At 37.3% G+C, this 25630-nt stretch overlaps 1 protein-coding gene across 6 annotated transcripts in view; it reads right to left on the bottom strand.

Moving 5' to 3' along the window:
- Positions 1–25630, bottom strand: part of CTNNA2 (catenin alpha 2) — a 1475417-nt gene that overhangs the window by 1016098 nt on the left and 433689 nt on the right. For 5 of the 6 annotated variants that reach the window (XM_025354028.1, XM_025354027.1, XM_025354025.1 and 2 more), the window contains one exon: positions 5427–5533. In XM_025354028.1, the coding sequence (XP_025209813.1) occupies positions 5427–5528 (102 nt within the window). In that variant the 5' untranslated portion in view covers positions 5529–5533. Of the gene's footprint in view, positions 1–5426; positions 5534–22038; positions 22180–25630 lie in introns of all 6 variants that reach the window. The other variant, XM_025354024.1, reaches the window with a different exon arrangement.

The raw sequence follows: 25630 nt of genomic DNA, 5'->3' as shown, positions 1-25630 counted from the left end.
ACTAAATTCTGTTTTCCTAGTTTCTTTTGATGCTCCTTTTCCAATTCCTTAAGATTCACAGTTTATTTTTTATCTGTTTTCTTTCTTCAAAGCTCTCTAAAGCTAAAATTCTATACTGATCATAGCTTTTACTGGATGTGTCTATTTTGTTAGGAAGGGATCTTCTTTTCCATTAACTCATATATAGTTTGTAATTTCCCTTTGGTTCTAAGAGTTATCTAAGAGTGTTTCTTAATTTCCTAATAATTTTTTTTTTTAGTTTTGTAATAAAGTTGCCTAATAAATTGTGTTAGTTTTCTAATAAAGCTTCTTAATACAGAATGTGACCTACTGAAACGCCTTCCTTTTTTGAATTTACAAACAGTTCAGACACTTTCAAGGACTAAACTTCCTAAAATGAATCCCTTCTCATTAGCAGTTTCATAATTTTAATAATGTAGTTTCTCCAAAAGGAATCTTTCCATTTCAACATTATAAAATAAATGTATAGGACTCATATATATCATTACTGATATAAGGTAAGGTTTTGTGGGATACTTTAAATACTCATCAACAGTAAATTCCTAATGTCATTTTTCTCATGACAGTGAAAGAATTTTACTCAGAACCCCATAACATCTGTTTCTCTCTTCATCCCTTATCCATCCTTATTAGAAACTGTGGGATAGCAATGGACATACTGTATCATTGCATATTGCTATGAATTTTGTTCAATTCATAAAGTTGTGTATGTGTTTGATACAACAGGGGCCTTGGTTTGGTTACCTCTCACAGTTCCACAGTTTGCTTTAAATGTTGAGTATGAAGTTTATAGCTAATATTTCCTTATCTCTTCTTTCTTATTCATAAGTCCTTTAAGGGTCAACAGTCACATCAGTGCTATCATGAAGGTTTAATTCCAAGGGAAGAATTGGTTAGTATTGATAACACAGCCATGTATTGTAGCGAAGTAATATCATATGGAAAATCCCATCTTAAAATTCACATATTTAATTTTTTTTTAAATCAGTATGGAATAGTAGGACGAAATATAAAGCACATAGATAGGAAACTGGAAGGATATTAAGACTACTTACAGTGCCAAATCTCTGCATGAAATTCAAGAAAAGTTTTAAGCATTCTACTGTATTATGTGAACATATATGAATTAGCCACTTCACTATCCTTAATTTGAGAAAATACTTTAATGCATTGTTTTTGTCTGCAACAGAAGGACTTTAGATAATTGGACTAAAAGATACACGAAAAAGACTTTTTTTTTTTTTGAGATGGAGTCTCGCTCTGTCACCCAGGTTGGAGTGCAGTGGCATGATCTCAGCTTCCTGCAACCTCTGCCTCCTGGGTTCAAGTGACTCTCCTGCCTCAGCCTCCTAAGCAGCTGTGTTTACAGGCATGCACCGCCATGCCTGGCTAATTTTTGTAATTTTAGTAGAGACTGAGTTTTGCCATGTTCACCAGGCTAATCTCAAACTCCTGACTTCAAAGGATCTTCTTCCCTCAGCCTCCCAAAGTGCTGGGATTACAGATATGAGCCACCACTCCTGGTCAAAAATAATTTTTAATTATAATCTTAGATGTGCTATTATTTAGATAAGCTAAACTCAAGGGTAAAATATAAATATATAAATTTTAATACATAAGGCTACATAAGTGTAATATTGTGCTAGCCCATGCCTAATTCACTTATATCCTTCTCATATATTATACAGTATTAGGTTTATGACTAGCATGAGCCTGAATATATAGCCATCAAACAGGAAAAATAGAAGCTACATTTACTCAACGTTTGTTTTATACCAGGTGCTGTATTCTAATATTTTCTTTCATTTAATCTGTATGATAAGGATTAAATATACTTATATGTACTCTGAAGTGTAAACTCCAAGGCTCGGAAAAGGTCACTCACTTTTTAACTGATCTGGCAGAAGTACCTTTTGGACCAGATTGTTGTGACTCCAACATATCTCCTAAGCCAGTCTTTCTCAAGCTATCTATGATGAAATGCTACATTTTTATTATTCCAATATCTCACAGACCAATATTTTGTAAAATGCAACATAATGAATAATTTTAAAAATTAAAGATATACAATTATAAGTACATATTTTATATTTAGGTTCAGCAGACAAAAAATTACTCTGTCAAATTCCTATAAAAATTTCAAGTGTTTATCCTCAATTTTGTTCTTACTGCAGACCATTAAAAATTCATGAATCAACCCTAGGCCACAGGGTACAGTCTGAGTAGGTGGCCAACATATTTCCTATGAGTATTAGGTGAGCATATCAATATTAGGTGTTTCTTACAAAAATTTTTATATAAGATTAACAAGAGTCATGACTGAATGAAAAATATGCATGAATTTCATAAAATGTTCTCCAATTACATACAAAGATGTCCACATTCTAATCCCTAGAATTTGCAAATGTGTTACCTGAAATGGCAAAAGGGACTCTGCAGATGTGCTTAGGTTAAGGATGTCAAGATGGAGAAATTATCCTGGAATATATGAATGAGCCCAATGTAATAACAAGGGTCTTCATAAGAGAGAAGCAGTGGAGTCAAGATTCAACAAAGGAAATATAACAGTTTAAGCTGAAATCAGAGAGATTTGGAGCATTGTGCTGCTGGCTCTAAAATGGAAGAAGGTGATGCAAACAAGGAATGCAGGTGGACTGCAGACGCTGAAACAGGCAAGGAACTAGATGCTTCCCCTAGAGCCACACTGGTCTTAGAACTTCTCACCCCCAGGACTACACAATAAATGTGTTTTATATTAAGCTAATACATTTGTGAAAATTTGTTATAGCAGCAGTTGGAAACTAACACAGATGTTGGTACTTGGAAGTGGGGCACTGCTAGTAACAAATACCTAAACATGTAGACAGTGGCTTTGGAATTGGTAATGAGAAGAGGCTGGAAGAATTTTGAGAAGCATAATACAAAAATTATAGATCTCCTTGAACAGAGTGTTATTAAAAATAAAGATTTGGTTAAAGGCTCTGCTGGTGCAGACTCAGGAGGAAGTGAGGAGCACGGTAGAGAAAACCTTTAACTTCTTGGGGAATATCTAAGTTGCCATAAATAGACTGTTGGTAGAAATGCGGACATTAAAGGAGATGCTGGTGAGGCCTCAGAAGGAAATGAGAAACATATTATTGGAAATTGGAGAAAAAAGAATCTTTGTTTTATAGTGGCAGAAAGTTCAGCTGGACTGATTCCTACAATTATGTGGAAGTCAGAATCACAAGTGATGAAGTTACATATTTAGCTGAGAAGATTTCTAAGCAAAGTGTTGAAAGAGTGGCCTGGTTTCTTCTTGCTGTTAATAGTGATGTGTGAGAGGAAAAAGATGAATAAAGGGAATAACAATTAAGTCAAAAGAGACCAGGACTTGATGATTGGGAAAATTGTTAACCTATGAAGACTTCAAAAGGCTAAAATTAGATGTGTTTTCAAGAAAGCATACTTGGAGAGAAAGCCAATTTTATGTCTGGATAACATTTTGCTAGAGACTTATACGGATTAAAAGGTCCGAGTGAAAGCAGGGCTCTTTGAAGTGATTAGGCATGTGTTCATGGATCCCCTCAGCCACTTCAACAGAGGCCAAAAATGGAGTTGAAATTATCCAAGAAAGATCTGTAGAGGAGCCTGTTTTTCTAATGGAGTGAATCCTAGAGATGTACACAGGAAAATCACAATGTTCTTGAGACTCCTACAACGGTAGTAACACCATCAGCTTGGACTGAAATAGGCAGAAAAGGGATGAAATGCAAGAAGGCTGATGGACACTCAAAATTCTACAGGTAGGAGATGGCTGACAAGAATACCTGGTTGAAAATATGTGCAACCCTTCATGAAAATGCAGAAATAATTCTGAACTAGGCCCAGAGAGCAGATTCAAGCCACAGAGGATTATTCACAGGCCTTGAAATCTAATGGAATTTTCAAATGTAGGTTTCTACATTTCTTGAGACTAGTAACTCCTTTTTCCTTCCACTTTATCCCTTTTTATGTAGGAATGTCTGTAACTGTTATCCTATGCCTGTTCCTCCATTGCATTTTGGGAACATATAATTTGTTTTGTAGTTTCACAGCTCCACAGATGGAGAGGAACTCTGCTCAAGGACAGATTATAAACAGATCCTTAGGCATACCTAATTTAAATAATTTGGATAATGAGATTTGGGACTTTTAAGCTGATTAAATTTAGATGACATTTTGAACTTGAGTTGATGCTATGATTGATTGAGACTTTTGGAGACCTGAGAATGTGGTGAAATGTGTTTTGCGTGAAGGAAGGATCTCAATCTTTGGGAGCCAGGGGGCAAACTATTGCAGATTGAATCACGGTCCTCAAAGTAACTCCATCCTTATCCCCGGAAACTGTAAATATGTTACCTTAAATGGCAATAGGAACCTTTTTGGATGTGATTGGGTTAAGGATCTTGAGATGGGAGGATTTTTCTGGAGTATTTGGATGGACCAAACATAATCACAAGGGTCCTTATAGGAAGGAAGTAGGAGAGACCATTTTCAGAGATGGGATGCAAGGACAGAAGCAAAGGTCAGAGTGCAAGAGAAATTTGAAGATGCTACATTGCTGGCTTTGAATATAGAGAAAGGGGTCAAAGAAGTGACACAGTTTCTAGAAGCTGGGAAAAGCAAGAAAATGGATTTTCTTCTAGAGGTTCCAGAAGGAATGCAACCCAACCAATACCTTGACTAGGATATTTGACCTCTAGAATAATAAATTTGTGCTGCTTCAACCACTAAGTAGATGGGAATTTGTTATAGCAGCCACAGGACAATACAAATGCCTCTATTATAATTTGGGTAAAAAAATTCACATCCCAGGAATCTTAGAGTTAAAATAGCAAAGAGTATGCTTAACAAGACACTAAAAATTAACTTATAACACTTAAAAATCCTGATGATATTTTTTTGTTGACAGTTATCTTGTGGAAATGTGACAACTGTGACAACACAAAAATGGAACATCTCATCACTCCAAGAGGATGAATTCTGCTTTGTAAACTGAAAGAAAAGTAATTCAATAAATATAGATTGCTGTTGTATAGTCAACACAGTTTTTCCTAACGGTGCATTAGCATCTGAAAGTGCAGGAGGAATGGTTTATTTAGACTTTGAATCCATTACCATAAATGAGGGCCCCCTTCACCAAGGACCCCTCTTCAATTATCTCATCAACTTAATTTCAAAAATCATACGAATAGTTTTTAAAAGCCACTTCAAATGTTATAGGGCAATGAGATTGCCCATAGTTCAGGCAGTAATATATATTCAGTAATTGGAATTATGGCATGATTTATTCTCTTTTAAGGATGTCTAAGTTCTTTTAAGAGTCAGGATATAATCACAATAGAAACACACATAACACAAAGTGGTTTCAAAGCATCCCTTACCTGTGTAACAAGTGGCTCCAACAGCCTTTCCACTGTCAGTGTCCGGATTTCCAAACTTTTGGGGTCCCATTTCAGAATGATAGGTGAAGTTGCCGAAGTCATGCTCCCTGTGGGAACACATGTTATCAGTTAGAAATAATGATCTTGGAAATAAATTGTAACATTGGTAATTCAAAACCAGTAAATCACTGAAACTTAGAACATACTGGAAGATAGCCTCTCTGATCCAACCTGGTCAAATTAGAGATGGGAAAGCCAGACCAGTACACTGTGAGGTGGCAATTTTGGAATCAGATTAAAAACTGAGGTCTCCTCAGCATACTAGTGTACTTTAGGCCCACTTCTGGGACCCAATAGCCACTGAAATATTTCATTTACTCAACAGTGAGCATGCATACCTATCTGCTATATGCTGCAAAAGATTTTGGTCTTGCCCTCAAGTAGCTAAAGGTTTAAAGTTAAAGACCGCCAAATATGGGAACAACTGTGACACATGTTGTGATTAAGAAACACAGAGAGGACTATGGGAGAGGTGAGGAAGGGGCATCGATGTCAGTCTGGAGAGAACAACAAAGAATAGCAGGAAGCAAAGTAAATCCACCAATGATTACTAGATGTAGGAACCCCTTTAAAACAAAAGTCTACTTTTTTCTTCACATCATAACTGACCCCTGAGAATATCGTACTCCTTGGGGCAAGAGTTTCAGTGCCTTAAATAAGAAAGACATCTTGCAAACTAAGTGCCAATGGTTCTAAAAATTATCTGCTACTATTTACATGCTCTCTGATTACTCACTACATTTACATTCTTGTCCCATAAAATCAGTGACTGATAAGGTTATTTATTTCACTCTAAAGCAATCCTCTCTTACCTAAGAACCACTGACATGCAGATAGCAGTCTCCACATAACAAGCAAAAAATTACAGTTCTAGACCATCCCCCTCGAAAAAAAAATATACATTCTATCAGGTGTGTGTTTCTTTCATCAAGAAATTGCTAAATACATTCTGACATCTAACCACTGGACAAGCAACCTTAGATTGTACAAACTGAATCTGAATCATTTGTCTTAATACCAACATAAATCAAAATGTCCATGTCTGTTCTTTTATTCTGAACCAATGTCCCCATTCAATTCCATCCTTATAAATCAATATAGATGATTATTTCTACTAGAATTAACACAACAAAGAAGGCCTATCACAATAGGCACTAGTAGAAATGTGCCTCTTTACTGGCTCTCCTACAGCTAAGGCTTTTGCAAATAGACCCAACCAATCTGCTTAAAAAAAGAAGAGGCAAAGACACAGTGTGCTGGTATTTTAACTCTCTCCAAATGCCATGTTTTAAATAAACTGAGCATAGCAATCCAACCATACAGACCGATTTAGATTTGGGTTTCTTCATCACAACAATAGTTGGCACCGACACGCTGCCTGTCCTCCAAAAACCTAAAAACACTTTACACATTTTCCATTCACACTACCAGCTGCCACAAAGCAGCTCTGTCATATACAGAATTCTGCGGCTGGGCAACACACCTTCTCATGCCATAGAAGGATACAGATGCCAGATGCTTCCTGCAGACACTGGGATACCTTCATCCCTACTGAATCCAGAACTACCTACGTGATCTTAGTCCAGTACTTATGATACAGCTATTGCAAGTTTCTGGAGAAGTTCCCTGAGAACCTTTTTCAAACTCTGATGGAATCACAAGTGGCATAATAATGATGATGAACACGGAAGTTCTGTAGGAAAGCTGGATACTCAGTCGTGAAATCATTGTAACATGATAGTGACAGGTACTGGGTAAGACTGCACAGAGAATTTCCATAACATGAACATGCTTGTAGACATATGCTGATAGATCAAGGAAGGCACATAAAATTACAGCTGTTCCATTATGTAACTTTTAAAACATGACACAAAAATGTTGGGGAAATCACAACAGAGACATGAATCTAGCATGCATCAAGCAGAAGTGAGGGATACTCCTCAAACAAAGATCTCAAGCCAACTATGAGCCAAGAAGCAAGAGTTAATTAGGGCCTTCAGTCCTGAAGGTCACAGAGCCCTTATAAATCTAAAAATAAAAGAATAATACTTCCCAGAAAAATCACTCAAATTAATTTATTCCTTTGAGGATCAATTTTTTCAGTCATTTCTTGTGACAAAGGTAAAATTCAATAGCAAAGAAAAGGTTACATGGTACTAATTTGTTGAAGTGGAAAAATAAGTCATAGAAACTTTAAATGCTGTTTTCCAGCCATGCTGTTTCTGATACAGTTGAGACTAAAACCAGGAATTCTGTCTCTACCCCATAATCTTTTCACTATTTGGTTTACTAACCACATTAGCAACAAACAAAAGGAGTGGTGGTGGGGACTGCAAAATCCCCACCTCTAAACCCACGATGTTGATATGTAAGATTCCCTTTGAGTTGCCTCTAAGGGGCATTTTAGCTTCATATCAGCTATTGAGCACAAGGTAAGAAGCTCCCCTGCCTGTGATACTTCAGCTGGTATCATCTTTACAGTTTGCTGTTTCTAGAAAATGTGTTCTCGTCCTGCTATGTCCTGCTACTTTCAAAACATTTGATTGCTTTCTGCTGTCTGTGTTAGACCTTGTAGTAGGAACAGTTTCCTTACAAAAGCCTTGGCCAATTGGAATTGCACGAAAACAGAAAAAGAAGATTCTATTCCAAGATAGTAATCATAACCATAATCTTCTAGATTCACTCATTAATGATCTTTGCCTCCAGTGTTAAATTATGAACAAATTAGGGCAGAGAAGGCAAAAATGAGTCAAGCATCTCTAGAGCAAAAAGGGAGGCAATGGTAGTCAGAAAACAGGAATTGATGATTTGGTATGTGGCCCCTCTGACGAACACACACAATAAGGTGACTCCTAACTGAGAATGTCATCCCACCTGTATATTCAATATTTATGAATTAGGAAGGACAGAGAAAATGCATAGGCGTTTGAGGTAGATTGGAGGATTTTTCAGTAAATAGTCATTTCCACCCCATCCTCACCTCCATGAGAAGAGAATATTTTCCTATTCCATTGCTATTGGGCTTTGGCTAAAGGGATGTTAAGAAATATGATGTGAGTAGACATTTGGAATCTGCTTACTTAGTTGGGCTTCTCCTCTGTGCTACTGCCTTCTGCCATAAGAGTCACATCTAATCTACTGGTCCAAAAAGAAAGACAGACACATGGAGCACACCTGAATCCGAGCTGCAGCTGGAGCCAAGCACAGCTAAGGTAAGCCTAGTCAGCCAACTCCCAACCCAACCATCAACACATGATCAAGAAGTAAATGCCTGCTGTTGTATGTTGCATACCATTGAGATTTTGCCATTAACTATTAATCAGCAATAGTTAACACAATGGTATCAAATAGACTTTTGTTTAAATTGAAGCCCTGCAATTTATCAACTCTGTGATATTGTCCAATTGCCTGCCCTGTCTGAGTTCCAGTTTCCTCAAATGAAAAATCAAGATAATAAGGATTTTATAGGCTTATTGTGAGAATTAAATAAGTTAATGGATAGAAAGCATGCTAACATTTCTGGAAATATTTGTTATTATTGTTATGTTGTCATTATTTTCCCAAATTTAAATTTCCTTTTTTTTGCAATTCTTTATCTCTGAAGTAACAGGTAAACACTCATTAAAATAGAGATCCTGATTTGCACTCCTTTGTGTGGAACAACCAAATTGACACAAACGAGAAAACAAGAGAACAAATCAAGTGTGCAGTCTCACGAGCCCTTCATCTTTCTGAGGATAAAAGGATATATAGTCTCAATTCCATCTGTGCAATTAATACAGTCTGTTTGCCCACAAAAGGAAATTTACATAAAGCAAATAAATTTTTTCTCACTGATTTGAATTCAAAGTAAAAAATCATATTTTACTTACCTTTGGTAGAGAGAATACAGACTGGATACAGTCAAAGAGTGAAAAGCAAGATTGTAAATAACAAAAGACAACAAGATTTTTTTCTTCCATACAGCACAGTGTTACAAACCTATGAGAAAGCTCCCAGAATTTTAATTTCTGAGAAGAGTTTCTTCATGAAAAGTTTTAGCTGGGCACAGTGGCTCATGCCTATAATCTCAGCACTTTGGGAGGCCGCAGTGAGTGGATTGCTTTAGCCCAGAAGTTTGAGACCAGCCTGGAGAACACAGTGAGACCCAATATCTACAAAAAATACAAAAATTGGGTGGGCATGGTGGCATAATATTGTAGTCCCAGCTACTCAGGAGGCTGAGGTGGGAGCATCACCTGAGCCTAGGGAGGTTGAGGCTTCAGTGAGTCATGATTGTGCCACTGCACTCCAGCCTGAGCAACAGAATGAGATCTTTTCTCCAAAATAAATAAATAAATAAAATTAAAAAGACAGAAAGAAAAGTTTTAAATTGTGTATCCATGTAAGGTAATAATATAGCCCACCTGGTAATACTTTAGATAATTTCATATTCTTTCTGTGGTGGTAAGAAAGAGGCACAGGCCAGGATGCTAGCAGCCATTTGTCACTCATAATAGAAAATACAAAACCTGACAGAAAAGAAAAGTCAGAGTAAAAAGAGCTCCTCTATGAAGCAACCAAGGGTTAAGGGGCTTGTTTCCTTGGACAGTGTCCTGATAAGTAGAATCGGACTCGAGTTCCCATACCCCAAGGAACGCCTTCAAATGCCAGATATGTTAATGCAATGCATCATTCACTGCAGAAATTCCCCTTTTCAAACCTTCCTGGAAAATGTCTTTGGAATTCTCTGCCTCACCTTTCTAAGTTATCCCCATTCTTTCTACTGTTCTTTCACATCACGATAGTCCAGGATGCTTTCCATTTGCCGGGGGGACCACCCAAACCTGCTTTCTCTCCACGAAGCTCCAGCTTCAGATTCTCCTCATGATTTTTTTTTCTTCATCAACACTGAGCACTACTGCCATCAAAATCCACGAAGTTTTATTATGTGATAGGCTAGCTTTAGTTGATACAAATTCAGAAGTTAACGACTAATAATGCCTGTCATTATCAGAGAGCTGTGGAGATAATTCACCTGCCTCTGCACGTATGATGTTGAGTCAGTTACATCACCAAAACTTCAGTTTCATTGTTTGTAAAACAAGGATGGTGATAGCATTATATTATTAAAAGATTTGTTCTGCAAATCGGTGGAATAATTACACATGCAAAAGTTATGGTTTTTCTTCTTTGCAATGTTGTCTACATGAATATCATCCTAACCCTCAAGACACCAACTGGGGGGTAGGGATGCCACTGGAAAATCTCACAAGACAAGATGCCTGAAAAAACAGATGTACTGAGAAAGGGAGAGAGATGAGATAAGGTGAATTTTCTAAATTTCCTCAGCATTTCAAGAATCAAGTCTGAAAACCTTGAATTGCTTTTTTTTCTGCCTTTTTTGCATTTATTTCTTTAAATTTCTCCCCTATTTAGGGTAGTTGGCAGGTATTATTAGTACCGAGTCTCCTGTACATTAAATTGCTTTTTCCATGAGTAAAATAATATGGGCTAATGAGCTTTTACTATTATCTCCCATTTATCAATAAAGGAACTACAGTATAAAACAGTTAAGAAAGTTGCTCATGGTCATAAAACTTGAACCTTGGCTGGGTGCGATTGCTCATGTCTGTAATCCCAGTTCTTTGGGAGGCTGAGGTGGGAAGATTGCTTGAGTCCAGAAGTTTGAGACTAGTCTGGGCAACAATGATGAAACCCCATCTCTATTAAAAAACAATACAAAAATTAGCTGGGCGTAGTGGCGTGCACCTGTAGTCCTACCTACTCCAGAGGCTGAAGTGGGAAGATGGCCTGAGCCCAGGAGGCAGGGGCTGCAGTGAGCCGAGATCATGCCATTGCACTCCAGTCTGGGTGTTAGAGTAAAACCTCACCTCAAAAAAAAAAAAAAGAAAAAAAAAAAGGAAAAACTTGAACCTAAATTGTCTTGACTTCAGAGTTTATGCTCAAAACCACTCTGGTGTACTGCTTCTAGAAAAAATCCCAAGGCTTAGTTACACCATGGAGCTTCTCAATCATGGGAGAACATAGAGGTAACGACACAAATTTAAAAATGAGGAGCCAGCCATTTCTGGAGAATGAGAGAAGAAGAGGCAAGAGAGAGAGAGAAAGAATGTTAGACTAGATGAGGGAGACACCAACAGCAGGTGTTCTAATACATGCATGGGGCTCATGGGCAACGTGGCTGCTTTTCCTGGTGAGACAGAACAGGTCTAGAGGTCAGTTTCCCCAAGGTGCCATTGGTCTTACGTGGTGAGAGTAGGATGCTGGCTGTAAAGCTGGGTCAGCTAGTGAGCAACACAGGGGCCTGGTAAAGTCAAGAGAAGGAACCTATGAGGTGTAATACAAAGTAGACAAAATTTTGGCCCAGTGACCTCAGTGCCCTTGTGTTATGCTTGTAAATATCTTATATTACATGATCAAGGGGATTTTACAGATGCGATTAAGGTTACCAATCAGTAGCCTTTAAAATAGGGAAATTATCCCGAAGTATCTGGGTAGAACCAGTGTAATCACGTGAGCCCTTAAAAAGCGGATCTTTTGGCCGGGCACGGTGGCTCACGCCTGTAATCCCAGCACTTTGGGAGACTGAGGCGGGAGGATCACGAGGTCAGGAGTTCAAGACCAGCCTGGCCAACATATTGAAACCCCCTCTCTACTAAAGATACAAAAAAATTAGCCAGGTGTGGTGGTGGCCACCTGTAACCCCAGCTATTCGGGAGGCTGAGGCAGGAGAATTGTTTGAACCCAGTAGGCAGAGGTTGCAGTGAGCCAAAATCATGCCATTGCACTCCAGCCTGGATGACAGGGCAAAACTCCATCTCAAAAAAAAAAAAAAAAAATCAGATCATTCTCCTGGCTATCGGTGGAAGAGAACATGATAGAGATACAGCAGAAAAGGATGCAGGATGGGTAGGGCTAAGGGAAAAGGCAGAGGGATTTGAATTGAGAAAAACTTAACCTAGTTGCTAGAGGGGCCACATAAAAAGCATGGAAAAGAATATGGGTGGCCTCTGGGAGCTGAATGAGTTCTGACTGAAAGTCAGCAAAGAAATGGGGGTCTCAGTTCCACAACCACGTGGAACTGAATTCAGTCACCAACCTAAATGAGGTGAGAAATTAATTCTTCCCCAGCGCCTCCAGTAAGGAACACAGCCCTATCAAGTTACCAAGTTACTTGATGTTTATCAAGTTAAACATACTAAGTTTGTGGTAACTTTTTTACTGCAGCAATAGGAAACAAATACAAATAGTTCTCAGATTTGTGTGTCCATGACAATCACCTAGAGGCCATGCTAACACACAACTTCTCAGACCCACCACAAGAGTTTCTGATTCATTAGGTCTGGAGTGGGTTGGAGAATTTTCATTTATGACAAGTTTCCAGAGGATGCTGCTGCTGCTGGTTCAGGAATGACACTTTAAGAACTACTGTTGTAATCAGGAACCATCACCACACATGCCAGTGCGGAAGTAGTTATCAGGAAGATATGATATATCTCTGCTCAGACCAGATGACCAGTAAGAACAACATCTCTTTATTTGGGGACCATAAAACTAAGTCTTCCAACTTCCCTATATGTTATCTGAACTATGACCGTGGTTCTAATTTTCTGTTGACATTTTTTTGAGATGGAGCCTTGCTCTGTCGCCAGGCTGGAGTGAAGTGATGCGATCTAGGCTCACTGCAACCTCCACCTCCCCAGTTCAAGCGATTCTCCTGCCTCAGCCTCCCAAGTAGCTGGGACTACAGGCATGCACCACCACGCCTAGCTAATTTTTTTTTTTTTATTTTTAGTAGAGGCAGAGTTTCACCGTGTTGGCCAGCATGGTCTCGATCTCTTAACCTCGCGATCTGCCCGCTTCGGCCTCTCAAAGTGCTGGGATTACAGGCATAGCCACCATGCCCGGCCTGTTAATTATTTTTTTAAAGTACCTCTAGGATGTGGATACTCTATTGTAAGAGGAGCTATTCTGGAGCTGAAGAGAGTACCTGTGTGTATGTATCACAGATAGGAGCAGAAGTTAAGGAATGAAAAACAAGAGAAATCTTTTGTTTATTATCTACATATCTCTAGAAAGTAAAAGGCATCCTGGCTCCCACGAGAATACACTCTGCCGTGACAATACCATGTCCAAATGGAGGTGGGGGGAGAATGGCATTTGTCACTCTTCCTGGTGCTACCATGTGTATGAAAATTGCCTGCTCTGGTGGCCAAACTATGGGAAAGCCCTGCATCTTATCTTCCCCCATTAACTCTGCTCAATTCAAGCTCATTTCCCCTAACTGTGACTATAACGAGGTAGTATATCACCCATCACTATTCTTTACATAATAACCATTCAAAGCCCTGGCTCAGTGAACTGAGAAGTGACCCAAGATGCAAGCTGCTGCTGTAATTACAGGATCTGTCACCCCTTTTATTCAAAATTGAAGTGATATGCAATGTCTAAGTAGTTTTTGCTATTTGCAGTGAAGGCAGGGTGGGGTGAAGGTATCTGCTATTGCTAAAGTGTAGTTCAGCACTTTCCTCAAATATTACAATATTTGCAAGACCTCTATTTTTGGTAAACCTATACCTTTTAACAAAACACTCAAATGCTGATGAACAAAAATATCATTCTAATAATTTGAAAATATTACTTAATAATAATCAATGTCAAAGCATAAATGCATATCCTTTTCAGAATCTCCTTTTTCTTCTACCCAAATAAACAAAATGTTACCAAAAATATATAAACGAAGAAAGCTCCAAAGCCTCAAGTCCTTCAAGGTGGTAAGTTGAGACTAATAATATATGGCCTAGAGTTTGCTGATTAAAAAGAAATAACCATGCCCATATCTCACTGAAATGGGTTTTTATACTTACAATAGCACACTCATAAAATTGAATACTATGTGCCAATTTTATAGAAATTCACCACTCCTGGAGTATGCTAATAGAAAGTCAGTAATTTGAAATTGAAAATAAAATTTAGTATCTGTCAAATTCATTTCCTTGCTTTTCACCGCATTCATAGTCTTATCATTTTAATTCATTTTGGAAACATACACAGACTCAGCCTACTCCTAAATTATGGGTTGTTTTCCACTTGAGCGTGAACCTATGTGATATCCAGGTAAGTAGGATTTACTCTATATGCCATGCAAGGTGTCCAGTGTCCCATCAAGGACTCAAGTTGTCTAAATGAAATTTCTTAACTAATTTAGGTTAACATTTTTCAACTTGCTTACTATCCTTCAGCAACACCACAATTCATATTTGGACAGTAGATTCCAACAACTGAAAATCAGAACTGTTAGTATTCCAGGTAACGTATCTTGAGGAATTATCTTTATAGTCCAAAAGTAACTAAATTATTTGATAGGAACATAGCTTTTTTGGCAATTAATTTATTCTCTGTTCTTCTGCCTATAAATTAGAATTTCATATGCATTAACTGCATATCTCAAATCTTCATCAGAATCTCATTTCATATTTAGATTATAGCAAAATAGCTATCAAACTGCCTTCCTTTAGTCTCACTGTATAATTTAGCCCAAACTAATTATCCTAAACATGAAAACCAAAACAACCGCTTAATTCTCTTTTCCAACAAGCCCCAGTTCCTCTTTGTAACCAGGCAGATATTCCATTTTCTGATCCTGCTCTATTGGATCTTATCTCTTTAACAAAAGTCTTCTGCTCTGATCAGGTTACATTACAACACATGGTACATGCCTCTTCCTAAAGTTTCTACCTAGGACACCTTCCTTCTCATCCTCCAATATCCAAATACTGACATCTTCAACTTGCACCTTCTTCATAATCCCTGTATTTACAGTCAGTAACAGAAGATCTTAACATTTTTCTTAACTGGCTCATTAAGAAATTGACATTAGTTTGACATAACCCACCAGGTTATAAACTCATTATGACATAAGTTCAGTTTTTCATTTATTTTCTCTCATCTGTAGGATAGAGTAGAGAGTTAGGCCCTTCATAAATGTTGTTGATTAAATGTGAACTTACGACATATCCAAATATTTATCTGTAATTTTCAATTAACAATTCTTTATCTTTTCAATTGTGGGGCTATTTCCTAGAGAATAACAGCTTTTAAAATATCTTTCAGATATATTTTTAGACATATTCTTTGTTCAGTACTTCCCCAGACCCTGAAAACACATGACATTTTGGTATTATTTAGAGAACATAATTTATATTTCAGGTTTACTTTTATTTATGTATTTCAGAAAAATGTATAGTACATATTAGAAGAGGATACTAGTTTATTTAACATGTTAAATTGTGCCCCATTTTTGTTCAGGAAAAAGTAACTTTGAGACTAGTGATATTTGATTCAGTTCTGATTTCCACATGAGTAACTTTGGGCAAAGTATAGTAGCCCACAATGCCTCCTAGGAAGTTTTCCTTCTCATTGACTCAAATTCCATTTTGTCTTCAAGGTCCTCTCAGGTCCCAACCTCTTTACGAAGTCTCCCTGTTTACAAAAGCCCTAGTGACTTTTCTTTTCTCTGAATTCCACTAGTATTTAGAATGACTACCATATAATACATGATTCGAATACAAGTTGCCTGTGTTGTTATCTATTTGATTTCCCTAAGTTTTGTGTTCTCTAATGCATTCAGGAACACAGACTCTTCACTTTCACAGTGATTAGCAGTGTTGGGCATTACTCAAAATGCTATGAGTACTCATGGGTTTGATTTTTTGCCAAGTTCAAGTTTCTCTCTCTCTCTCACTCTCTCTCTCTCTCTCCCTTTACACACACACACATACACACACACACACACACACACAATTATAGTTAAACTATAATGCAAATGTTCTGATGCAGAAAAGAGATTTTTTACTGAATGCACCACTTTAGTTGCTACAGACCTGGAAAAAAAAGTAAGTTTTCTCCTTCAGAATGCCTTCAATATTCTCTTTTTAAAATGTAGCTTTTATTTTGTTACTAGAGTCATTTGAGTTATACTAAAACTAATCCTTTTGATCCCAACCCAAATTTCCTACAATAGTTACCACAATATAATTTGAATCCCATTCCACAAGGCATTGAAAACCTTGAAAACCCTCAAATTATAACCAAGTCATACAAAAGTTAATTTTTTAAAGTAATTTTCATATTAAGATATCTTTACTTAAAAGTTAGACAACAAATTTTAAAAGGAAAAAAAAAAGCTTTTAATGAGGACTTATGTCCAAAATGCATTAGAAACTCAAATTTAATTAGTGTCTAAATAATTTATATAAATAAATTTTACTTTTAATGCAAGAGTCTAATGCTTCTCAATTATTTCTGTGAAAGCCTCTGATATTCTAGCAGAAAAGTGCAATCCCATAATGCATTATTAAATAAAAGTTTTCTGTCTCTTCCTTCATTCAGTTATCCATCCATCATTCATTCAATGCCTATATACTAACTACCCACTGTGTGCAAGCTCCAGTTAGGTGATGTGGAAGACATTAAAGTGAATTAGACATGCTTAATATTGATTAGAGAGATGAGCTTTGTTCTGACTCATCAGATTGTAAAAGCAGTGCCCATTCACCAAGAGGGGAGCCCTCAGAGAGTGAGCTCTGCCGGGGATGGGCATCTCTGGGATCATTAAATCAGTTCATTTCAACTTGGCATTTAGATCAGGCAGTAGAGAGGTAACCAATGGCAGCTCCAAATTTTGAGTGTCTTGATGGAGCCATGTTAAGTAGTTTGTGCAACACAGTAAAGGGGAAATAATCAATGATCTTTTGAATTGCTGCCAGAAAAAATGCAGGAAACAAATTAACCAAGACTATGAAAAGGCATTCAAGTAACTCTAGGATGGAGAGTCAAGAAGACAAAGTAATCATGATATAAAGAAAGAAATGCAGATATTTAAGAGCTATTTTCAACAGTTAAGTGGTTATAAAAACACTTAATTAGTACCTAAGGACTTGAATTTTCAAAGCAAGCTCTAGTGAATTATTATGTTTTATTTTAAAAGTCAAAGTTAAATCCACACATGTACTGGTGAGTTGAAAAGGAATTAAGTAGCAGAAACTCATAGAGAAATTATTTAAGCCTAATAGACCTGACTCATGCAGTTTCCTATGTCATAGACTGGCTGATTCACTAGATCTAAAGTAAACAGGTACTGCTTTGCGTCCAGTGGCAGCTACAGTAAATGGGAAATAATTCTCCTGCATTGTGTAAGCCTTGCCCCTTTCAATTGAATTATGAATCTCGAAAGGTCATAACACGTTACAGCAATTATATTTGCTTAGAAGTCTTTCACAGTGAGGATTGATATTTCAGCACAAGTTGTGTTCAGTATATATATTCCTTAGTAAATCATCTTATTAAGCTTTCGATACAGAAAATCATATGTAAAAAAGAGAAACAATAACCTAGCTTTCCTTCTGGTCATCTGTGGGATGTAATTTTGTATTTATGAGCCAAAAACTACCTCAGGTAATATGCTTTTGTAAATATAAAAAAATGAATCTACCATGGCTTTAGGAAATGCAAATGAGGCCCTGTTAATTTTGTACATCTCAAGATAGTATAATCCTTTCCATTAATTTCATGATATTTACATTTCACAACATCGATTTCACTGAACACTACAGGTCACTGGCCAAAGTTTATTATAATTATCAATAGTTTCATGTTGCTATCATCAAGTCCTAGTATGCTGGAGTGAATGGGAGTCCTTGATCAATCACTAAGAGTGAGAACATGTGTATAAGACAGTCATGGAGGAAGGCACTAACACATGCTGAGCGCGCTGTCTAAGCAGTTACTGTTCAGGCACTTGACCTATGTTACCTTATGCAATCTTCACACTGCTGTCAGGTCAATACTGATGGTATCCCAATTTTACCCATAAGAGAACTAAAGCTTGCTTTTCCAAGGTTAATGGAATTCAACCAAAGTTTACTCCAAATCTGATTTTTTCCAAGATACAATTCAACTTCCTGAAATGTGTTCAATATGTTATTTCACGGGTGGTAAGTCTTGTGGGGCAGAACAGGCTAAGAAAATACACAGCTTCAAGAAACTTCACAGAAATATGAGGATAATAAATCCTTAATGTATTGTTTAAGGTAACTGAGTGTTTAGGGACCATTTTTGACCTGTCAGTTTGTCAGAGAAGACTAGACCTTTGTAACATGCATCTCTTGTTACCACTCTGAAGATAAAAGTGAACACATAATGGATCTAATCCAATATGGAAGGTATTTGTTTCCTACAAGTTCAAAAAAGCATCAAATAGCTCAATACCTGTGGGCATCAGCCATAGTCATTCTAAGGTGACCAGAATCACCTCAGGTGACACATCTACAAATGTATGAAACTATCTGTTTCTACCCTTATCTCCTTCCCAATTGTCTTATTAGAAGATGGGGCTTGGTTCTTCTTTCCGGCATCCCATCCCTTCCTGCCTCCTGACTAAGGCCTCATTCCACCAATTGTACTCTCTCTTCTGTATCCTCAATTTCACCCCTTTCCTGGCTCTTCCCAGGCAGTGGAAAGTATTGTCCAATTAAAAAAGTAAAATACAAAATAAAAAATATATATATCCTTCTCCATCCTACTCCTCACTTGACATTCAATACTTCCCTTCTCCTTCATGGCCTAGCTTCTTGAAAGTGTAGTCTATAATGCCTGTTCCACTTCCTCACTACCTACTCATTCCCCATCCCACAACAATCTGGTTTCTGCCCTCGCCATTCCACTGAAATTAGCCTTGCAAAATTACAAATGATCTTCTAGTTACTTAATTCAATGGACATCATGTGATTTCCCAGCTTATATACTAAAATTAGAAAGGTGTGGGGAAGATTATCATGGTCTCGGGGAAGAATGACAAGGAAATTTATGCAGCATCCAATATTTTTATAGTATGAACTCATTTTGTTATATATAGACATATATCTGGATATAGAGAATATATTTGCATATAGAAGAAGTCTGGAAAAATACACATCAAAATTTTAACAGTAGTTATGCTGGGCGGTGGGATTTAGGGTTATTCTTAAATTATTCAAAATTATATATATTTTTCACCTTATACATTGATATATATATTCTAGTTACATAATGATCACACATTCCTTATCTAAATAAAAATCAATAAGTATATCATCTCAAAACACCCAGGGTCCTCTTTTAAAATCTTATCTTATTTGATAACATAGAAATATTTGACAATGTTGTTGTTTCTTTTGTTTCAAGAATACCACACTCTCCTGGTCTTCCTGTGCCCTCTTTACATCTTATTCTTAGTCCTCTTTGTACCCTCTTCTTCTAGACCCATGCCCTTCATGTTTCTGCTTTGAACTCCATCACTGTGTCTCATCTCTCTCTGCTCTAGTGCCTGTGTGGTCTGGTCTCATTCATGTCAGTGTCTTACTTTATGCTGAAAACTCCCACATCGATTTCTTTAGCTCAGTGCTCCTTCCTGGGTTCCAGCCTCCTATATACAACGCGTTACTAGGTTTCCAAGCACTTCAAAATGAACAGGCTTAAAAGTGAACTCATCTTTCCACAACATTGGTCAAACTCCTGTGGTCATATGTCAATGAATAGTACTATTATATATCGGCCCGGTACGGTGGCTCACGCCTGTAATCCCAGCACTTGGGGAGGCCAAGCAGGCGGATCACCTGAAGTCAGGAGCTTGAGACCAACCACCTTGGCCAACACGTTGAAACCCCGTCTCTACTAAAAATACAAAATTTAGCTGGGCGTGGTGGCGGGCGCCTGTAATCCAGCTACTCGGGAGGGTGAGGCAGGAAAATTGCTTGAACCTGGGAGGTGGAGGTTGCAGTGAGCCGAGATCATGCCACTACACTCCAGCCTGGGTGACAAGAGTGAAACTCCATCTCAAAAAATAAAAAAGAAGAGGAAGAAGAACTATCAAGAACTATCATGTATCAAGCCCTGTCAGAAATGCAGTAGTCATTTATTTTTTATTTTTATTTTTTTTTCCGTGAGGGATTCTAGCTCTGTCACCCAGGCTGGAGTGCAGTGGCGCGATCTTGGCTCACTGCAAGCTCTGCCTCCCTGGTTCATGCCATTCCCCTGCCTCAGCCTCCCAAGTAGCTGGGACTACAGGCGCCTGCCACCAAGCCCAGCTAATTTTTTTGTATTTTTTAGTAGAGACGGGGTTTCACCGTGTTAGTCAGGATGGTCTCGAATTCCTTTCCTTTCTCTTACCTCCTACAATAAAAAGTTCAAGTCTAATAAATTCTGTCAGCACCTGATTCACAACCATCTCTTCTTTCTCTCCCCACCACTGCTGCCTTAATCAAGGCCCTTGGCATTTCTTTATTAGATTATTGAAACAGCCTCTTGACTGGTCATGTTGCCTTCAGTCTTACTCCCTCTAATCCCTTCTTTATCCCACAGCCATAATGGTTTTCGCAAATAGGAATGACATCATGTCACTATCCCATTGAATAGCCTCTGATGACTCCCACTGCCGAAGAATAAAGTTCTAAATATATTAACTGTACCCCAGTACAGTCCCATTACTCAGTATATGCCAATTGTGCATCTTAAGTCTTTGTGAACTCTAGACCTAGTGAACTGCCAGCTGTTCTCCAAACATCCCATATTCTCCCATTCCTCTAAGACTTTTCTTGTGTCATTCCTTCCATAGGCCTGCTTCATCCCTGTTTTCCTTACTTGACTCACTTTGGTTATGCTTTGAGACTCAACTCAGGCGTCACTTCTTGACCTTTTCAATGTCACCTTCGATCTTATAGGACACAATGTTTCCCTCAATTGTGCCATAAATCTCACTCTATTTTAATCATTCGGCTCATTCTCTTTCACACTAGAATACTTAGATCCTTGAGGATGGAACAGTGAATTTGATATATTTGAATAAACACATAAGTAAATGATGGGCATTAAGGGAGCAGCCCCTTCCAAACTGAATGAACTATATGAGGGAGATGCAAAATGAGGTCTTCTGAACAAACCTATCCACAAAATAGTACAGTATCATTCTCCAAAAGTCACTACAATAAATATAGCTGCATCTAAAGGTATCTGTTCAACCCCAGTACTGACAGCTTAAAGAGCTCAACATTCAAGAATAGCTCCAGGAAAAAAATCAGAACCTGAGTCAGAGCCATCCCTACTGATAAGCATAAGGTCTCTTGCAGGCATTTTGCTGCAGGAATACCATGATGTAATTCAGGGAACACAGCAAAACAAAGTGGGAAAACCAGCTTCTAGTTATATCTGTATCTCCCAGCCACCAAAATTATTCTCTTGACAAATCACCTGCTCCATCTGAAACTGTAGGGCAGCAACTTTATGAGCTTAAAAGAATCCATCGGTCTTCTGTATTCCCTTTAGCACTAAAATGATTATATCATTTCAGTGAAAATGCTTTTCAGCAAATTATTTTCAACTCTTGTAATATAAACCAGATTCTATACTAACTATGTATAATTAGCTGGGGTTTATTTGAGAGGTTCCTTAAGGACTGCTAAGTGATGTTTGTTAAGCAAGTTCAAACACTCTTTCATATACTGGTTTTACTGACCTCGCAGAAGGTGAGCATAGGCTCTGTGATGGTTCTTCAACAATAGAGACGGATGGCCTGTCATCAGTGGGTAGAATGTTGGTCTACACTCCTCCCTCTCCTCTGACCAAAGATAGGTGGAATGAATGTTCCCTTGGACTACTTGGGAAACAGAGGGAAACAAATGGACTCAAATACCGTCTAAGACAGAATTATATTTGAGTGTAATTTAGTTAACATGGAAAACAATGCATCTCACAGACATCCTTCTTCACTCACCTCTCAAAGCTGCCTGCTCTTTCTTATGCATGTAATCACAGCTCAAATATTGGTCATCTACAGGTATAGGTTAAGGCTGAATCTGTCTCTCCAGGCTAAGGAGGAGAATCATAATTATCCTATGTAAAATATATGGGATCTTTTCCTTTTTCCATTTTTTTTTTTTTTTTAATTCACATTTGGAGATGCAGCCAAACAAGATGTGATAGTAACTCAGCTGGAGACTTCTGGGAAAGGTTTTCCTGGAATATATGGACATGTCCTTCTCCCCTGTGCACTGTTGTAAGTAGGCATGACACTGTTCCATCTATCTGAGACTATGAGGGGAGATAATGACAAGTGAGAATAACAGAGTAGAAGGATGAAAAGCGCTTATGTCTCTTATGACAATCACACATTAAATTAACCAAGACTGAAACCACCCTATCTTTAGAAACAGCAAATATGATTTCATATTATTTGCAGCCCCAAACCCTCCTAACTAACATAATACTACTGATTGTTTTTCAAATAGCATTCTTTGTGTTCAGATTGATGGACTTGCGGAACTTATGAAGGGATTGGCAAACTACAGCCCACAGTGCAAATCTGCCCAGCACTCACTTTTGTAAATAAAGTCTGTATTGGAAGACAGCTACTCTTTTTCATGTCATCTATACTCTAGTTGCTTTTTCACCAAAATAGCCGAGTTGAGTAATTGAGACAGAGACTGCATGGCCCACACATATGAATATTTATTATCCACCTCTACAGAAACATTTTGCTGGTTCTTATTCTGAATCAGTGGATTTCAGGTAGGGGCTGTGTTACTCACATAATATTTTCCAGGGGCCATTTTGGATGTCCCAATCACTGTGAAGTAATTAAAAGGCCAGCGTTGTTTAATGTTCAACTCCCACATAACAATGAATATTCTCACTCAAAATACCAATAGTGATCCTACTGAAAAATACTACTCATAATCAATATAATAACCCATAGCATAACTTGGGCCTTGGGCCACACGAATTGCTTTTTACATTATACCTACTACCATGGCAAATGTAGGTCTGGTAGATCTATTAGCATAGGCAAATGGCAATCTAGAAGCATTGAACTATAAAAACATTATTGATCCTCATTAGCCATTTGTTGATAAACAGAAAAAATATATTTATTGTTACTTTAGAGGATTTTTTTTCATTAAAATTTTCTGGTTAGGGGTTTATACAAACTGAATATTCCAAGCTCTGTTCTAAAATATAAGTTGTTTATGCACACAATTTTTATCAAGGAATATTTTATTTTATACTCATGAATTTTTAAGTGCTTTTTACTTTCAGTTTTACAGAGTGATTATAATTTCTTTGGAGTTCTTTTTATGTTAAGCAGTATTTATAAATAATGATAATTATTCTAATTTCTGCTTTAATAAAAAGACTTTAAAATATTTTATTGGAATGGACTAAATTTGCCTCACTATGGGATTTGCATTTGAAAGAAAGACAAAAGATATGCATCTAAAACCACTGCGACTGTTTCACAATCAAGAAATATATACCCTTAAATATATAGTCTGCTAAAATATATGAAAATTATAGGGATTTTAAAATATGTGAATTGCCTTCAATTTAAGGAATATAAAACAAATCTATCCTCAATGGAATAAACCATTAAGTCCAAAAAGTCATAATTCACCTGGAATTGTTATTTTCATACAGAGCTTGCAATACTAATAACCATGAAAGCAAGGGCGAGGCATGCTTCAGTAAGACAACGAGGTGAAGGACAAGTGGTTTGGTCCTTTACAAAATAATCAAATGGCACTTCAGCTTTTCAGATTTTAACTATTTACTTTTTTCTGCTTTAGAAAGTATACATGGTGATAAGAGGAAAGCATTTGGGTGCTCTAAACTTCATGTTGCAAATATTATTCCAGTTTATTCAATCCTTTTTTGTATACTGAGAGTTAGCATTTCTTGTACATGTATAGAACAAAACCACCTAAAATTCTCCTAAACATTCAAGAAAGACATTCCTCCAACTCCTCCATCTAAAATGTGTATGTTACATATACATATGACATTGAGTATGTAACAAACCCCTGGCTATTCAGCAAACAATAAATACTAAGGTACTGCTATCTGGGAGACAGGTAGTGGTTTGTTGACACTGGGCAGTGTCAAAGCTCTTTCAGCGTGGGCCCCAAGTATGAATGATCCTCAAATATGAAATGAGTGTAAAATATTCCTCAGTTCGGTATACAGAGAGCACTGATCCTACAGAGCAAATCTCTGACAGGGAGATTACGTACAGGACTACAAACTCAAGTAGACAACTATTTGATTCAACAGACAGATAAAAGCAAAATCAGGAGTTACCACATAAGGCATTCAACATTATGAGCACAGCACACAGAGGAAAGGAAAGCCTCCAAAATGACTCTGCTTAGAGAAAATGCTGAGCAAATATACTTGAGAAACTCTAGGATCTGATAAAATAAATGCAACGGAAAAAAAAATCTGCCATGGGGCACATAAAACAGGATTCTGTGATTGATGAAAAAAAGAACTTAGGAAGATAGACTTCACAATGAAGGGTTTCGACCAGCTTTCAGTGAGGAAGAAGTGGAAATTGTTATCTAAATATCGTATAAATTCTTCACACTTTATGCATGCATACAATAAAATGTACATTATTCTCAGTTTAGAGCACAAACTCAGCCATTTCCAAAAAAAAAATCTATGTTGATTGTAGAAATAAATTGTAGGCCCACCCATGTAGCATTGTTTAATGCGTGTGTGTGGAATTGATGGCTCCTACGTCACCATCACAATCAAGGTTCTAATGCCCAAAGGAGCAAAAGATACATAAATGACACCACGTTACAGCAAGACTTGGAATTACACAAAATAATTCACAATTCTTGGAAGATAATTTTAAAATACAAATAAACAAAGTTATCCCAAATTCTGCTCTTAGCACTTTGGGTATCTTATGCTGGACTATTTGTTTCTGTGTCTTACACTATGTATACTGAAAGTTTTTCTTTATAATTGGGACCAGTGTACACACTGTTTTAAAAACCTGGGTTTTTTTGTTGTTGTTGTTTTGTTTGTTTGTTTGTTTTGGTCTCTTTTACATAAATCAGATTTCAATGTCAATGTGTGTTTCTGTGTAAAAATACAGCTTCATGATAGACTATTAATATTTAATTTTCCTGAGGGTCTCCCACTGTTTTAAATGTTCTTGGAATTTAATTCATAGAGGTGACTGAGTAACAACACAAAGACGTCAACGCCATTAAAAGAAGTTCTATGACTCACAGTTAGAAAGTCTGTTACTCACAGTCCCC

This window comes from Theropithecus gelada, chromosome 13, assembly GCF_003255815.1.
Source record: "Theropithecus gelada isolate Dixy chromosome 13, Tgel_1.0, whole genome shotgun sequence".
In the NCBI taxonomy this organism is placed as follows: domain Eukaryota; kingdom Metazoa; phylum Chordata; class Mammalia; order Primates; family Cercopithecidae; genus Theropithecus; species Theropithecus gelada.
This window is presented reverse-complemented; position numbering and strand designations above follow the sequence as displayed.